Here is an 18529-nt window from a genome sequence, read left to right as displayed (position 1 = left end):
AAGTTGCCTTCATTGTTTCGGACATTGAGTACAAGAGTCAGGAAGTCGGGTTGCAGCTCTATAAAAGTTTGCTTGGACCTCGTTTGACGTTTCGTTGTAGTTCCGGCCGCCCCATTATTATTACTTTAGTTTAGAGATACAGGGCGGAAACAATAGGCCTTTGGCCTACCGAGTCTGCACCGACCAATGATCCCCACACATTAACACTCCCCTATACAAACTAGGGACAATTTACATTTATATCAAGCAAATTAACATGGAAACCTGTACATCTTTGGAGTGTGGGAGGAAACCGCAGATCTCGGAGAAAACCCACGCTGTCACGGGGGGAAAGTACAAACACTGTACAGACAGCACCCGAAGTCGGGATCAAACCCGGGTCTCCGGCAATGCAAGCGCTGTAAGGAGCAACTCTACCACGGCACCTCTGTGCCCAGACAGGAGAGTATGGAGTGGCTGCAGAAAAGATTAGCTGACCCACTGAGTTACTCCAGCATTCTGTGTCTATCATGGGTATAAACCAGCAACTGTAGTTCAGTTTTATTACATAACCAGAAAGTTGCCCGGATTAGAGTGTATTAACTACAAGGAGAGTTTGGGCACTTGGGACAGTTTTTTTTTTGTAACATCGGAGGCTGAGGGGAGCCTGATAGAAGTTTATAAAATTCTGAAAGGCATAGATAGGGTGGGCAGTGAAAACCTTCTTCCCAGGGGGGAAATGTAAAAGACTGTAAGAGGCCATAGCTCTATGGTGAGAGGAACAAAGCATAAAGAGGACGTGCAAGGCAAGCTTTTTACACAGAGAGTGGTGGATGCCTGGAATGCATTGACAACGATGGAGATGGAAGCAGGCATGACAGTGGCGATTAGGCTTTTAGATAGGCACATGGATATGCGGAGAATGGAGGTTATGGATCATGTGCAGACAGAGGAGAGTTTAACTTGGCATCATGATCAGCACAGATATTGTGGGCCGAAGGGCTTGTTCCTGTGCTGTAGTGTTCTGTGTTCTATTTTCTATGTCACCAGATATAGAACCTTGGCCCAATTGAACTTTTTTCACCCAAATGAAAGAACTCAATCCTCACCAAAGGCATGGTGCTGGGGCAGTGGTTACGGTATTGAACCGAGAGTCTAGAAGTTCATGCGAACAATCCAGAGACTGGAGTTAATTTTCCACCAGGCAAAAAACAAATGCAGTTAGTAATCAGGAATATGGCACAAAAGTTAGTCTTAAACTTGGTTTTTATCTTGCGCTAAATGTTGTACCATGTATCCGTTATCTGTACACGGCGGACAGCTTGATTGTAATCATGCACAGTCTTTTCTTTGACAGGATAGCATGCAAAAAAAACGTTTCATTGCACCTCAGAACATCTGATATCAATAGAAAACTAAACTAAATTAAACTAAACTAAACCAAACTAAAACTAAACTAGAAATAATGACCAGATAAACGACTGGACTATCTAACAAAAAAAAAACTCCTGCCTCATTCAAGAAAGGAATCTGCCATCCTTGCCCTATCTCAGACTCCAATCTGCAGATTAGAAACATAGACAATAGGTGCAGGAGTAGGCCATTCGGCCCTTCGTTCCTCACCGCCATTCACTGGCTGATCATATTGCTTGCGATGAACTTTGAAATGTCATCCATGCACCATTGTCACTTTGTTGATGCTGGGAAAGGATGGCACTGGGAGATGATTGCATTGAGCCAGGCTCCGCAGTGCATGTAGCAAAGACTACCTTGCAAAATCGTCCTCGCAATCATCTGGCGACTGACGCCTAAATGGGGAGAGCCAGGCAAGCAAGATCTGATAGAATTACACTTTAGATGTGGCGAATCTGCGGAATTCTTTGCCACAGAAGGCTGTGGAGGCCAAGTCAGCGGATATTTTTAAGGCAGAGATAGATACAGTAGATTCTTGATTAGTAAGGGTGTCAAGAGGTTATGGGGAGATGGCAGGAGAATGGGGTTACTTAGGAGGGTGAGATAGATCAGCCATGAATGAATGGCGTAGTAGACTTGATGGGCAGAATGGCCTAATTCTACTCCTATCACTTATGACGTTATGACTATCGCAACGATGAAGAAACAATTAGACAGGTACATGGGATAGGACAGGTTTAGAGGGACATGAGCCAAACACAGGCAGGTGGGAATAGTGTAGCTGGGACATGTTGGCCGGTGTGGGCAAGTTGGGCTAAAGGGCCTGTTTCCATGCTGTATCACTCTGTGACCATGACACTGGAAGTAGCACATGCAATTCTGATTTGGAACTTGCTTGTCCCGGGGTCCACATCTTGAAACTTCCGCCCCAATCGCAGCATGGGAGAACTTTGACCATAATGACAGCAGCAGTTCAGGAGCACTGCTCACCATCAGCCTCTCAGGGGTAACGAAGGACGGGCAATAAATGTCACTGGGCAGTGACACTCAACTCCCAAAACATAGAACACAAGAACAGGCCCTTCGGCCCACAATATCCGCGCCAAACATGATGCCGAGGACAGAACAAATCAGGGATGGCAGGCCTTGTTTCGCTTCCAGTTTCCCCCCCCACTACCCTCACCCCTGAACCTTTCAGTCTGAGGAAGGGTTCCGACCCAGAAGGTCACCTATTCCTTCTCTCCAGTGACGCTGCCTGTCCCACTGAGATACTCCAGCATTTTGTGTCTATCCACGGTATAAACCAGCACTTGCAGTTTCTTCCAATGCATGATGCCAAGATCTTCTGGTCTCCATATCCCTCCTTTCCCTGCATATCCATGTGCCTATCCAAATGTCTCTTAAATGTCACTATCATATCAGCGTCCAGCTCCATCCCTGGCAGTGCGTTCCAGGCACCCTCCACCATCTATGTAAAAAAGGGCAGCCACAGTGGCGCAGCGGTAGAGTTGCTGCCTTACAGCGCTGCAGCGCCGGAGACCCGGGTTCGATCCCGACTACGGGTGCTGTCTGTAGGGAGTTTGCACGTTCTCCCCGTGACCACGTGGGTTTTCTCCAAGATCTTCGGTTTCCTCCCACACTCCAAAGACGTACAGGTTTATAGGTTAATTGGCTTGCTGTATGTGTCGATTGTCCCTAGTGTGTGTAGGATAGTGTTAATTTGCGGGGATCGCTGGTCTGTGCGGACTCGGTGGGCCGAAGGGCCGGTTTCCACGCTGTATCTCTAAACTAAAAACTAAAGTAAACTATGCTGCCTAGTATTTGTTTTTTCCAAGTTACCCTATCTATGTTTCCATTTTCGACCTTATCTAAGCCATGAATAATTTTAAATAATGAAGCGTGGTAAATTTAAATCCAATTTATTGAAGAAAGATGGAATAAAAAGTTAAAAAGTCAGTAAAGAAAGTTTGTCTTTAAAAACCCATCTGGTTCGATAATAGGCGTTAAGAAAGAAATCTGTGTCCTCTTCACCCAGTTGGCACAGGGACACAGAGCATTGAGGTAGGATCTGAACTGGGCTTGGCCCCAGCACAGCGGGGAATGGGCAACGAATATTGGCCTTGCCAGCAGAGGCCGCATCCCAGCGGTGAATAAATAAGTAACATCTGATACTGTCCAGTCTCGGAGTGTATAATATCTAGCCAAGGAACCAACCTCCTAACCTCCTGGCAGCAGGGATCCGGGGGATCGTTGCACAGTGCTGGACGGGACTCAAGTCTTCTTTCAAAAAATAATAACATCGTGTACCCAGGGGTGCCCTTCTGTTCCCAGAGCAGATGATCCAGCATTAATAACACAACATGTGACAGCAGTCGGTTTTACAGTTTTCCTGGCAACTGCCCGATCACTTTTTTGGGAGGAATTTATGGGCTTTGCACACTAATGGCTTGTAGCTGGAAATTCAAAACTCCAACCGTGACCTGCCTAAGAAATGTTTTCTAATCACCCCCCCACTCCACTCTGTCTGGGCTCAATGTTAATTCTGCTGGTGCGTTTTGCCTGGTGCATTTTTGATTGAAAGATGCAGCATGGAAACAGGCCATTCGGCCTATCCAACCTCTCCCTGTAACTTAATTTCCGCAACCCCAGGTAAATATCCTCGTGAACCTCCTCTACAAATCAGAAAAAAAAACAAGTATTTTACACAGATTTCATCTGTGCTTTGTTCCTGCAATGGTTAGTTTAGTTTAAAGATACAGCACGGAAACAGTCCCTTCGGCCCACCGAGTCCATGCTCACCATCGATCACTCGTTCACACTAGTTCTATGTTTTCTCACTTTTGCATCCAATCCCCCTACGCATTAGATGCAATTTTACAGAGGCCAATTAACTCACAAAGCCACACATCTGACCAGAGCACCCGGAGGAAACCTGCTCAGTCATAGGAAGAATGTGCAAACTCCACACAAACAGCACCCAAGGACAGGATCGAACCCGGGTCCCTGGCACTGTGAGGCAGCGGCTCTACCCGCTAGGCTACTGTGCTGCTCCATGTTCTCCCTGTGACCGCCTGGGTTTCCTCCGGGCACTCCATATCCTCCCACAATCCAAAGACATGCAGGTTTGTAGATTAATTGGCTTCTGTAAATTGTGTAGGATAGAATTAGTGTGAATGGGTGATCGCTGGTCATCGCGGACTTGGTGAGCCGAAGACTCTGTTTCCACGCTGTATCTCTAAAGTCTACAGTATTTCCAACAGCTTATTGCTTTTATCTCGGGGTATCAGCCTCTGCGGCATTTTGATTCTGGGGGAAACCACTAACCTGGCGGCCCGACTGGTCCTTGTGTTCCCGGTATTCCTGATGGGCCTCGGACTCCTGGTTCACCTTTTGGACCTGGAGTGATTAATAAGAGCAAAGAAGAAATGAAAGGCAGGACTCAGACAAAGATGTAACCATTTGTGTAAACTCATGAGGAATCTTTCATTGTGGTATCAAAATGCGCATAATGATCTTAACATGTCTCTTGTTATTTTATGTTAAGATAATGGAAGTGTTAGAACATGGAACAGTACAGCATAGGATCAGGCCCTTCAGCCCACAATGTCCATGCTGAACACGATGCCAAGACAAACTAATCTCCTCGTGATTCATTTCCTGCATGTCCATGTGCCTATCTAAAAGTCTCTTTAAATGCCACGATTGTATCTGCCTCCACTCCCACCCTGGCAGCACATTCATCACACACCACCCTCCGTGTAGAAACGCTTGCCTTGCACATTAGTTTAAACTTTGCCCTTCCCACCTTAAAGCTACACGCTCTAGTCTAGACATTTCCACCCTGGGGAAAAAGATTATGACTGTCTAAACTATCGATCTCATAATAATGTACATTTCTATAAGGGCTTCCCGAAACCTCTCGCATTCTAGAGAAAGAAATCCAAGTTTGTCCAACCTCCCCTTGTAGCAAATATCCTCTAATCCGGGCAGCATTCGGGTAAATCTCTTCTGCACTCTCTCTAAAGCCTCTGCATCATTCCAACCAGAACTGCATGCAATACTCCAAATGCGGCTTAACCATAGCACTATAGGGCTGCAACATGACTTCCTGTCTCTTGTACTCAATATGACAAAGTAGTGTAAGAGGGTAGAGCTACTGCCTCACAGCACCAGGGACTCAGGTTCAATTCTGACTTCAAGTGCGGGTCTGTGTGGAGTTTGCATGTTCTCCCTGTGACTGCGTGGACCTCCTCCGGGTGCTCCGGTTTTTTCCCCCATCCCAAAGATGTGTGGGTTTGTATGTTACTTGACCTCTGTAAATTGCCCCTAGTGTGTCGGGAGTGGTTGATAAATGGGCCTATTCCTGTGCTGGACTGTTCTAAATTCTATGTTCTCTTCACTAGAGAACCCATTTACGATCTCACTAAGACAGGCTAAGCTAACCGTACAGCAAGACTACTTACATCTGGAGACACATATTGTGCAGAGAAAATAATAAACAATGAATAAATATCCCCTTAAGTAAAAAATAATGAGTTTTGCCAGAGTTACAGGATTCAAGGAGCCATCAATGTTATGCCTGAAATTTATGACACTTGCTGTAAATTTATTAATTTGGCAAGGAACGAACAAGATTTAAAAGTGTTTTCGTGCACAAAATCATCTCATGAACAAAAAAAGCAATTAACTTAAAAGATGACAAGTATTCGTTCAATCTTCCTTTGGATGTTATAAGCCAAATACTTGAAGGAGGAAAGCAAACTTCTGATGGGGAATACTCCCTACCACGATCTATGGAAAATCATTTATTATTCCGCATTAAATTATATTTATGCGGTATATTTTTAAGCATTATCCAGAAACAATATTTCCATTAAAGAACATGCATCGTGTGATGTATAACTCTTAATGTTTGTACTCCATAATCCACAAATATTTCGGTGGGCGTCAGGGTATTGGTGACAAAAAAAAAAATTCTTTAATGTGTGTGTCTTGTGGCATTTTGTAATACCTTTGGTCTATACAATATAACCACAATCTAACTGAACTGTTTTATCAGCGTAGTGTCCAAATATTGACAAAGTACCTGGACAACTGCAATGCCAGTGAATCCTTAGATGGTTCTGAAGAAAGGTCGTCAACTTCAAGCATCAAGTCTGTTTTTCTGAGGTACAGCGCAGAGGCTACCTCACCAGCTGGGCATTTCCAGTATTTTATGTTTTTATTACAGATTTCCAGCGTCTGCAGTTTTAACGTCATCCTGTCATTAAAACTACCAGTGCAAACTGTACTTTCCGACTGACCCCTGAGCAATGTGGTGGAACCTGCCCTTGTGGAAAAGAAGCTTGACAATGCACGCCACCAGACACAGGAACAGCTTCTTCTCCTCTGTTACCCATAAAACAGGATAACAGCCCTTTCAAACCCCAGGGTACTGTCTGATTCACCTCTGACCAGTGAGGACATTGGTCTTTGTCTCTGGAACTGGTGTGCTACAATGCTGAGAACTATATTCAGCACTCTGTATCTTTGCCTTTGCCCTGTCTTTTGTACTTGGGTTTGACTTGATTGTATTTAGTCGTAGAGGCATAGAACCATATAGCATGGTAACAGGCCCTTCAGCCCAGCTCATCCATGCCGACCAAGATTCACCATCCAAGCTTGTCCCAGTTGCCTGCGTTCGGTAGTGTCTCTCTAAACCCTTACTGTCCATGTACCCATCCAAACGTCTTTTAAATACAGTTTATTGTACCTGCCTCAACTACCTCCTCTGGCAGCTCGTTCCATCCCACTCTGAGTGAAAAAGTTGGCCCTGAGGTTCCTGTAAAATGTTCCCCTCTCACCTTCTATCAATGCTCTCTGGTTCTTGATTCCCCTAAACTGAGTCAAAGACTGGATGCATTCATTCTAGCTGTTCTATCTATTATCTGATTTGATTGGGTACACGTGACAATAACAAACCTAAAATTAAACCTAAACCTAAGTTGAACAGACGACTCATTTCTGTGGCCAAGTGTCCTTCAAACCTTATCACTACACTGAAAATGACAAATCAGTTAGTTTAGGTGAGATTAGTTAATTGTCAGGTGTACCGAGGTACATTTCAAAGCTTTTAATGCATGCTATCCAGTCAGCAGAAAGCCTATACAGGATCACAATCGAGTCGGCCACAGTGTACAGATACAGATAGAAATCATTTCACTCAGTCTTGGAAAGGCATTATGAGATAATAAAAGTAACAAAATGAAAACCACATTTTATAAGTTATCTCGAGGTGTATAATATCATGAGCAGAATACATTTGGCAGATGCACAGAGTGGGGGATTCCAGGGCCTGAGGACATTGGTTTAAGGTGAGAGGGGAATGATTTAATAGGAGCCTGAGGGGTAATTTCTTCACACAGGGGGTGGTGGGTATATGGAACGAGCTGCCAAAGATAGTAGTTGAGGCATGGTCTACAACAACATGTAAAATACATTTGGACAGGTACACAAGGCTTTGTTTCCGTGCTGTATGACTGTATGATTCAATGTGCAGAGAGTTCTAAACAGGAGTTTTGTTTAACTTTTTTCTCCCCTCTTAATTCACAAACGTAGACTTTAGAGAGATACAGTGTGGAAACAGGCCCTTCGGCCCACCGAGTCCGAACCGACCAGTGATTGCCCCGTACACTAGCATTAACCTACACACTAGGGACAATTTACAATTTACAGAAGCCAATTAACCTACTAACCCACACATCTGTGGGAGAAAACTGGAGAAAACCCACGCGGTCACAGGGAGAACGTGCAAACTCCACACTGACAGCCCCCAAGGTCAGTATCGAACCCATGTCTCCAGCACTGTGAGGCAACAACTCTACCTCTGCACCACAGTGCCGCCCTGGCAATCACAGCAACTCATGATGGAAGATAATACTTCTAGATATCTTACAAGTAACAATTTTTATGATGCCAAGCTGACATGAAAGATAAACGCACATTTTGTGCAAGAAACAACAAGACTGTAACTACAATTCATGTGCTGTAAAATACCAGGCAGCATTGTCAAGCTGTTTATTCTAAGTCATTGATTCAAAAAGTGAGCTGTCATTTCTCCATTTGGGGATCTTGCTGAAATATTTGACGTTTATGTCACTACAGAGCTTATAAATCCCTCTTTGAAGTATCGCTAAGACTTTGTGCGGCACAGTGACGCAGCGGTAGAGGTGCTGCCCTACAGCACCAGAGACCCGGCTGCCATCTTGACTACGAAGTGGTCTGAATGGAATTTGCACATTCTCTCTGTGACCGTGTGGGTTTACTCCGGGTGCTCTGGTTTCCTCTCACACTTCAAAGACGTGCAGGATTGTAGGTTAATTGGCTTCGGTACCCATTGTAAATTGTCCCTCGCGTGTGTAGGATAGTGCTCGTCTATGGGGTGATCGCTGGTCGGCGCGGACTTGGTGGGCCAAAGGGTCTGTTCCCATGCTGTATCTCTAAACTAAGCTAAGCTAAACTTGCCACAGTTTGACCAACATGAGAAAGACATGAAACCAAATTCTAAACTACGAGGAGGGGGAGAAATCTAATGCCTACAAAATGCCAGTGGACAATATTTCTTTCATATTTGGTGGGATGGAAATTTGGATGGAACATAGAAAATGAATGAAAAATGAAACTATATTAGCATACTAATTCTGTACTATTTATTGTGTCTTAAATCCCCAAACAGGGATTTTTTTTTCAAGTATGTGTTTACATACCATCCTGGCCAGGAGATCCATCTTTTCCTCTTTCACCAGGAGGACCTGTGCAACATTTGAACTCAGTTTTAATAGAAAATCACTCAGGAAAAAACAGCAAACTCAATGCAAACTTTGAAAGCGTCACTGACTCTTTCAACACAAGCGAATCATTTGCTCTGGATTGCCCGATACATTTCAACGTCACTCCAGTTCGGCAAGAATGAGTGAGGAGTCGGCAAAAAATGACAGGGAATTGTGGACGCAGCCCAGCCCATCACACACAAACCAACCTCCCTTCCATTGACTCCATTTATACCTCATGCAGCCTAGGCAAGGCCAACAGCATAATCAATGATGAGTCGACTGCACCCTGGCCACTCCCTCTTCTCTACTCTCCCATCTGGCAAGAGGTACAGAAGTGTGAAAACACAAACCTCCAGATTCAGGGACAGTTTTTTCCCAGCACTTATCAGGCAACTAAATCATCCAACCAACAACTAGAGACCAGTCCTGAGCTACTATCTACTTCATCGGAGACCCTCGGACTATGTTTAATCAGACTTTACTGGACTTTATCTTGCACTAAATGTTATTTTTGTTATTCACTTTATCCTGTATCTCTACACTGTGGGTGGCTCGATTGTAATCATGTCTTTCTGCTGACTGGTTAGCATGCAACAAAAGCTTTTCACTCTACCTTGGTAAAAGTGACAATAAACTAAACTAAGCTAAACTAAACTAAACTAAAGGGGGAGTGTTAATTCTTCAACATTAGATGATGACAATATAACCACAAAAACCCAGGAAGAGACAGCCCGGTGGCGCAGTGGTAGAGTTGCTGCCTTACGGCGCCAGAGACTCGGGTTCAATCTTGACTACGGGTGCTGTTTGTACGGAGTTTGTGCGTTCCCCTTGTGACCGTGTGGGTTTTGCTCCGGTTTCCACCCACACTACACAGGCATACTGATTTGTAGGTTAATTAGATTTTGGAAAATTGCAAATCACCCCTGGTGTGTAGAATAGTGCTGGGATACGGGGTGATCGCTGTTTGGCGTGGACTCGGTGGGCCAAAGGGCCTGTTTCCATGCTGTATCTCTAAAGTCTAACTCTATGACTTTAAGTTTGTGATTGTCCAAGGGAGTATCTCCAGTGTCCAGTCTCTGACCTGCTTCTACCTCCATTAGATCAGAATTTGCTGATAATGTAACAGCTTTCAGCTCCATTGCTACTTCGCTGCGAATGAAAGGATTTTAATAGCACCCTGCCTTGGAGTGGCAAGTGGAAGACAAGTGCCAGGTGAAGCCCATCTCCAACCCTAGCATTTTCCCAGCATCTTCCGAGGCTTCTTCATTGTTAAATCACTCACCACCGACACCTGGGGAGGTGACGAGGTTGCCATGGAACTGAACAGAAGAGCCACATCAACAAAATAGACACAAATTGCTGGAGTAACTAAACAGGCCAGGCATCATCTCTGGAGAAAAATATCTGAAGAAGGATCCCGACCCAAAATGTCACCCATCCTTTTTCTCCAGAGATGCTGCCAGATCCGTTAGTTACTCCAGCATCTTGTGTCGATCTTCAGTGTAAACCAGCATCTACAGTTCCTTCCTACAGATTCTGGCCACTATGTTTTAGGCAACTCATGATTCTAACTGAACAATTTCTGTGAGGCTTTTTAATTTTCTCCTAGCAATTCATCTTATTATTTCCTCAATCATCTAACTAATCCCCAATTGAAGAATTATTCAATGCCTCATGCCTCCTCCATTATTGAATTAGCTACGATAATGAAGAATCCACAAGATCAATTACCTGTGGAAGGATGTGCTGGCATTGGATAGGGTCCAGAGGAGGTTTACGAGCATGATCCCAGGGATGATTGGGTTAATGTACGAGGAGTGTTTGATGACTCTGGGCCATTACCCACCTGGACTTGCTGCATCTTTCAATTCAATCAATTAATCAAATCCTTCTTGAGTTTAGAGGTTAGCGATGGAGCATGGATACAAGCCCTTCGGCCCACAGAGTCCATGCTGACCATCGACCACATGTAATCACTAGTTCTATGCCATCTCACTTTCGCATCCGTTCCCTACACACATGGGACCATTTTACACCAACCAATTAACCTACAAACCTGCAACTCTTTGGGATGTGAAAGGGAGCCGGAGCATCCGGAGAAAACCCACGTGGTCACAGAGAGAACTTGCAAACTCCTCACAGACAGTGCCCGAGGTCAGGATCGGAATCCGGGGTCTCTGGTGCTGTGAGACAACAGCTCTACTGCTGCATTTTATTACGGTCCTGTGACAGTCAAAGAAGCCATTATTCAGTCCAATTCATTCCTTCATCTTCACCACGAAAAGCCACTCCAAACTCCTTTTTCTATTAGGAGTTTGCTGCATCTGCAGAAATCTAAAATTAACTAATGCTCCCACATCAAGGAGAAGCAGATGTGACCAAATCCTCCCAACTTGTGCGACACACAAATAGTTGACATTCACAGATCACAGATGCACACAATTTAACACATGAACATTCTTTTCTAGTGATCAAGGTAAAAATGCAGTCCTTCGACCAACACAAGTGCATTTGGCCATTACCCACCACACAGCAGCCTAAATAGTACGGCAACGTTTCCATTCAATTATTGAATCCAATCTTTCAGCCAGGGTCGTCATTTAGCAGCACGTTTCACTGCTGCTGCCGTTAAATTAAAAAAACAAACAAAGAAGTTATAAACTCCTGCTCGGCTTTGAAGAACATTTTTTTATTGGAGGCAAAAGTCACAAGTCGCAGTGTTTGCCAAGAAGCCACAAGAAAAAAAGTTAATCTGCTTGGAAACTTCCAAGAGGCATTAGCCTGCCAAAGAATGCAGTTCGAATCCCAGCTGAGCCATCTTATTTTTATAAGGAAGTGTGCCACAAGAACCCATTTATTGCAAGCACATGTAGTATGTAATTCCAGCTCAGAGCCTTGTCACTGAATTAATTCACAGCTAATCATGCCAGATTGTTTTGTTGCTAAACTCAATTATTCTTATTCCTATTATAAAATATTGAGAAAGACACTCCTCAGAACAGGACATGCGTAGAACATAAAACAGCCCAGCACATGAACAGGCCCCTCGCTCCACAATCTCTGCATTGATAATGATGCTAAACTAAACAAATCTCCTCTGCCTGCCCATGATTCATATACATCAGTTCAGTTCACTGTCACGTACACCAAGGTACAGTGAAAAGCTTTTTTTTGCGTGCTAACCAGGGAGCAGAAAGACAATACATGATTACTATCGAACCATTTACAGTGTATGGATACATGATAAGGGATTAACGGTTCGTGCATGGTAAAGCCAGCAAAGTCTAATCAAGGATAGTCCGAGGGTCATCAAAGAGGCAGGTAGTAGTTCAGTACTGCTGGTGCTGGTCGGATGGCTGATAACAGCTGGGGGTTTACCTTATCCATGCCCATCATGATCTTGTACATCGCAACAAGGTCGCTCGCCTCTCAGCCTCTATTCCCTGCATATCAACGTGCCCATCTAAAAGCCTCTTAAATGGCACTATCACATCTGCCTCCACCACCACCCCTGGCAATGTGTTGCAGGCACCCACCACCCTCTGTGTGTAAGTTTCTCCCGGACATTTCCTTGAAACCTTGTCCCTCTCACCTTAAAGCTAGGCGCTCAAGTCTTTGACTTTGACATTTCCACCCATTTTATATACTTATATCAGGTCTTATAATTATATCATCCTCCAACGCACCAGAGAAAACAATCCAAGTTTGTTTAACCTTGTCTTATGGGTAATAATATCTCTTCACCCAGGCAGCATTCTGGTAAAGATGTGGCATCTTTCAAACACAGTAACATTGGCAATTAGATAAAGTATTGGCATTTCAAGATTTAAAAACAATCTTGGCTTGAGTATTCATTACATTGGAAAGAGTGCAGAGGAGATTCTCCAGGATGTTACCTGGGCATGTGGGCTTGAGTTACAGGGAGAGGTTAGGTAGGCTGGGAATTTTTACTTTGGAATGGGGGAGGCTGAGGGGTGATCTTGTTGAGCTGTACAAGATGATGATGGGCATGGATAAAGTAAACACTCCGTTTTTTTCCCTCAAGGTAGAGGATTCAAAAACTAGAGGGCGGCGGCTTAAGGTTCAAGTGGAGAGATTTAAGAGGGAGTTTTTTTCAATCGGAGAGTAGTCCGCATCTGGAATGAGATGCCAGAGGAAGCTGCAGAAGTGGATACAATTACCGACTTGTAAAAGGCATTTGGACAGATGTGTGGATCGGAAGGGTTTGTAGGACTATAAGCCAAATGCAGGCAAATGAGACTAACCCAGTATGCCAACTTGTGCAGCATTAACAAGGTGGGCTGAATGGCCAGTTTCTGTACAGTACAGCTCTATGAGGCCTCCTTGGTAACACTTGCTAAGGTGGCACTGTGTGGGAGACAAAATACCAAATGGTCTTGTTGCAATGACTCTTTTTGATTAGAAAAAAACAATCTCAGGGGCGGCACAGTGGTGCCTCACAGCACCAGAGACCCGGGCTCAGTCATGAATCCGGGTCACTATGGGCGCTGCCTGTACAGAGTTGGTATGTTGTCCCCGCGTGGGCTTTCTCCGGGTGCTCTGGTTTCCTCTCACACTCTAAAGACGTGCAGGTTTGGAGGTTAATTGGCTTTGGTAAGGTGTAAAATTGCCCCTAGTGTGTAGGATAGTGCTAGCACACGGGATGATCGCTGGTTGGAGAGGACACAGGGACAAAGGGCCTGTTTTTGTGCTGTATCTCTAAAATCTAAAGTAAAGTCTAAAGTATTCCGACATCTCCACATCTTTCTACCACCTGTTTGCGGCTCGAATGTCTCTTCTACGGCCAATTGTTGTCAGATGAAATCCCTGTGCCTTGGGTTGTTTTACTGCAGAGAAGGTGCTACATAAATATAAGTTGTTCTTAGAACAGTACAGCACAGGAACGAGCCCTTCAGCCCACAATCCCTGTGCCAAACATGATGCAATGTTCAACTAATCTCATCTGCCTGCACGTGATCTATAACCCTCCATACCCTACATATCCATGTGCCTATCAAAAAGCCTCTTGAACCCCACTAGCATATCTGCCTCCACCACCACCCCTGGCAGCACGTCAAAGGCAACCACAACCCTCTGTGTAAAAATAACTTGCCACACACACCGCCTTTAAACTTTACCCCTCTCACCTTAAAGCTAAGGTGGGGGGTGCAGTGGTGTCGTGGTAGAGCTACTGCCTTACAGCGCCAGAGACCTGGGCTTGATCCTGATTACGTGCTTGTCTGCACAGAAATCATACATTCCCCCCATGACCTGTGTTATCTCCGAGATCTTCGGTTTCCTCCCACACTCTCAAGACGTTCAGGTTTGTAGGTTAATTGGCTTGGCGCAAATGTAAAATTGTTCCTAGTGTGTGTAGGGTAGTGTCAATGTGCGGGGATAGCTGGTCCGTGCAGACTCAGTGGGCTGAAGGGCCTGTTTCCGCACTGTATCTCTCAACTAAACTATGCCCTCTAGTCTTAGAAATGATTGTGTTTATAGTTTGTTTGGTTGTTTGTTTGTTTGTCTTTTTGCACAAAGTCCGCGAGCATTGCCACTTTCATTTCACTGCACATCTCATATGTGTATGTGACGAATAAACTTGACTTGACTTGACCTGACCCTCCGGCGTTGTGGAGAAAACAATCCAAGTCTGTCCAACCTCTCCTTGTAGCTAATACTCCCTAATCTGGTAAACCTCTTCTGCAGTCTCTCCAAAGCCTCCACATCCTTCATGTAATGGGGTGACCAGGACTACACGCAATGCCCCAAAAGCGGCCTAACCAAAGTCTTAAAGAGCCGCACTGTGTCTTCCTGACTCTTCGAGCCAATGCCCCCAGGCACAGAACGCCTGGTAGGGGATAGACCATCAGATGATTATCAAAACAGATCACTTCCTGCCATATGACGACTTCAGTGCGACTTTACTTCAATTTGATTTTGGCCTCAAAACACCCAAATAAGTAGAAACTGCTGTCTCGTTTGGTCTCACAACGTACAGTAGACTGAATACTTTCGCTTAAATTGAAAACAGTGCAAAATAAATTATGGAGATCTCAGGTTGTCGACCGATAGCCAAACAATGACAAATAATGATGCCACATTCCTTGTGAAGAGCTTCATCACTTGTTGGGCAACTGCAAAGTCTACAGAGCACAATACAATTAAAAGCTCTTCCTGTGGACCAGAGAAAGGGCCTGTAATTTGCTTTGGGGGAGACCAACGGATTTTGTACTTCCTGCCAAATTCCTGCACTGGTTTATGTTTTGGTCCCTCAAGAAGCAAGCTGCAAAAATCTATCTTTGTAAAAAATAACTTCCCTTTCTGTCATGGCAGGGCTATACTTAATCAAAAGAAAGACAATATTTCATGGTAAATATATGGGTTGAAAATAAAGCATTGGACTTGTGCAGTGATTTATTGCAATTGTACTCCATAGAACAGTAGCATATCCTCCCACAGCCAAGTCTCCAACACAGCCCGTGTTGTCATGATAAGGTTCAGAACAAACAACAAAGGAGGAGGCACAGTTGCACAACAGTAGAGTTATATAATGCCCCTGTCCCACTTAGGAAACCTGAACGGAAACCTCTGGAGACGTTGCGCCCCACGCAAGGTTTCCGTGCGGTTCCCGGAGGTTTTTGTCAGTCTCCCTAATGGTCGAAAGTGGTTTCCTCATTTTTTGAAATAATTGCCGGAACATAGAAGAAGCGGAACTACCTTACAGTGCCAGAGACACGGGTTCGATCCTGACCTTAGGTGCTGTCTGCACAGGAGTTTGTACGTTCTCCTTGTGACCGCGTGGGTTTCCTCCGGGTGCTCTGGTCTCCCACAACATTGCAAAGACATGTGGGTCGGTAGGTTAATTGGCCTCTGTACATTGCCCCCAATGTGTAGGGTAGTGTTAGTGTACAAGGTGATCACTGGTCGGCATGGACTCGGTGGGCCAAAGGACCTGAATCTCTAGAGTAAACTAAAGTAAAGATAGGTACAAAGTGCTGGAGAAACTCAGTGGGTCAGGCAACATCTCTGGGGTTTTACATGGAAGTTATTTCAGTGGGGCAGGGGCAGGAGCAGACAGAAACAATGGGTCAGCCAGGGCAGTTCTGGGGAGAAGATAAAACCAGGCCGTGCGGGGCTGGGGAACGCTAAGATTGGAGGCTGTGGAGGACAGACTGTTGGAAGTGATGAAATCAGAGATGGTCTGAGAGATAATGGCCTGGTGCTCATCTGTGGGGTCGTGGTGTACGGGCAAGTAGGAGGAGGTGTCTGAGAACTGGCGCTTGGCTTCAGAGGTCAGCCGAAGTAAAGATGGGACAGGCAGCTGAGTTGCTCCAGCATTTTGTGTCTATCTTCATTGTAAACCAGCATCTGCAGTTCCTTCCTAACCACTATGTAAAGATGGGTTTGGAGTGAGAGAGGTAGATCGGAATTTACTTTAGTTTAGTTTGGAGATACAGCGCAGTGAAAAGCCTGGCCTTTGCACCTACCAACTGCTTTAAGAAGATTGTTTCTTGATCAGTTTGGAGGATGAAAAACTGTTTAAAGATGTAAAATTATAAATGAACTGTTCAAAATGTAAGCAAACGGCAGTCTTCCTTTTGTACAGCAGTTTTCCCAACTCTGGAGCTCCCAGGCTGCTACCGTTAGTAAAGAATTGTCAAGCAGTGGTGTTACAGCTTCTTGTAAACATCAAAGAGCTGTCTAAACTTTCATCACATTATTGTTATGTTGCCGATACCCTCTGTTATCTGCAACGTAACAGGTGACCATTGGAAGATTTTCATCAACTTGGTGACCCTTCTTGCTTTCAAATAATTCCAGTTATGGGGATAACACTGGCAAAGAAGCTGAATGACACAATAGTTGAACGTTACACCTCTTCTCAGTTCTCCTCCACCCCATTGCAGACATTGGACCTTGTCAATGGAACTGATGTGCATTGATCTGCAATCGGTATTTTCCCCTATGCTCTGCCTATTGTACTTGAGTTTGACTTGATTGTATTTATGTATAGTATTATCTGATCTTATTGGAGAGCATGCAGAACAAACTGTACCTTGGTACATGTGCCAATAATAAACCTAAACCTATGTAGAGTATTTACTGGAGATACAAGGAACTGCAGATGCTGATTAACAAAGAAGGCACAAAATGCTGGAGTTACTCAGCGGGTCAGGCAGCATCGCTGGAGGACAGGACCCAAGATAGACACAAAATGGTGGAGTAACCGAGCTGTACAGAGACAGTGTTACAGCTATGTCACCCTGACCCTTCCCTCTGCTCTCACGTTGAGTGTAGCTCCTTGCAGACAAGGCAGGATCTGAGAATCACCTTCATATGTTCTCTCTTTAGGCCTTGACGAGTGCCAAGACCCCATGCAGAACCAGGAATTAATACATTTGTTCCCAATTTGATCTGAGGGATGCCAAATATTTGCATAGTAAATATTTAAGCAAACTCTTTGTGCATTTTGTGTCAAAACACATGTAAGATTGAAGCAATGCAACCAACTGCAGGCTATGCTTTTCCAGAGCTGGATGGGGGAACTTTGTTTCTGTGCCCATCCCCACAATCGACCTCTCATGTGAAGATGGCATTAAAGGAGAGGTAGATGGAAAGAAGAGGTATCGTGCCCAAGAGACACTGAGAGCATGAATTTATTTGGACACAAAGAATCCCAGATGCTGGTTTATGTCAAAGATAGACACAAAGTGCTGGAGTAACTCAACAGGCCAGGCAGCATCCCTGGAGAAAAAGGATGGGTGACCTTTTGGGTCGGGACCCGTCTTCTACAGATGCTGGTTTGGAAAAAAAAGATGCAAAGCAACTCAACAGGTCAGGCAGCACTTGTGGAAAACATAAATGGGTAATGGTTTGTTCTGAAGAAGTTTTCCCGACCTGAAATATTGCCTATCCATGTTCTCCAGAGATGCTGCCTGACCCGCTGAGTCACTCCATCACTTTGTGGAAGAATTTATTTGTTCTGTTCCTGGTTCTTATGGCAATTAAATACTCCTGACTCTTGAGAGTAAATACCTCAGTTGAAAGATCAATTTAAATTAAATACGAGTCAAGAGTGTTTAATTGTTATACGCAATGACAATCGAACAATGAAATTCTTAGTTGCTGCAGTTTAATAGGCCTGGAAACAACAATAATACTGATAATATACAATAATCAAAAATACATAAGGTGGCACGGTGGTGCAGCAGTAGAGTTGCTGCCTTACAGCGCCAGAGTTGTATACTGATTCTGAAACTGCGGGTTCGATCCTGACTATGGGTGCTGTCTGTACGGACTTTCACGTGACCTGTGTAGTTATTCCT

At 44.5% G+C, this 18529-nt stretch overlaps 1 protein-coding gene across 3 annotated transcripts in view; it reads right to left on the bottom strand.

Moving 5' to 3' along the window:
- emid1 (EMI domain containing 1) overlaps positions 1–18529 on the bottom strand; it is a 216578-nt gene that overhangs the window by 34908 nt on the left and 163141 nt on the right. For 2 of the 3 annotated variants that reach the window (XM_055655853.1, XM_055655854.1), the window contains exons 7-8: positions 9138–9182; positions 4717–4788 (exon numbers count right to left, since the gene is read on the bottom strand). In XM_055655853.1, coding sequence (XP_055511828.1) covers positions 4717–4788; positions 9138–9182 — 117 coding nt within the window. The remainder of the gene's footprint in view (positions 1–4716; positions 4789–9137; positions 9183–18529) is intronic. The other variant, XM_055655855.1, reaches the window with a different exon arrangement.

The sequence above is a fragment of the Leucoraja erinacea genome, chromosome 25 (assembly GCF_028641065.1).
Source record: "Leucoraja erinacea ecotype New England chromosome 25, Leri_hhj_1, whole genome shotgun sequence".
Taxonomy (NCBI): domain Eukaryota; kingdom Metazoa; phylum Chordata; class Chondrichthyes; order Rajiformes; family Rajidae; genus Leucoraja; species Leucoraja erinaceus.
The sequence above is the reverse complement of the archived record's forward strand: the minus strand, read 5'-3'. Positions and strand labels throughout refer to the sequence as shown.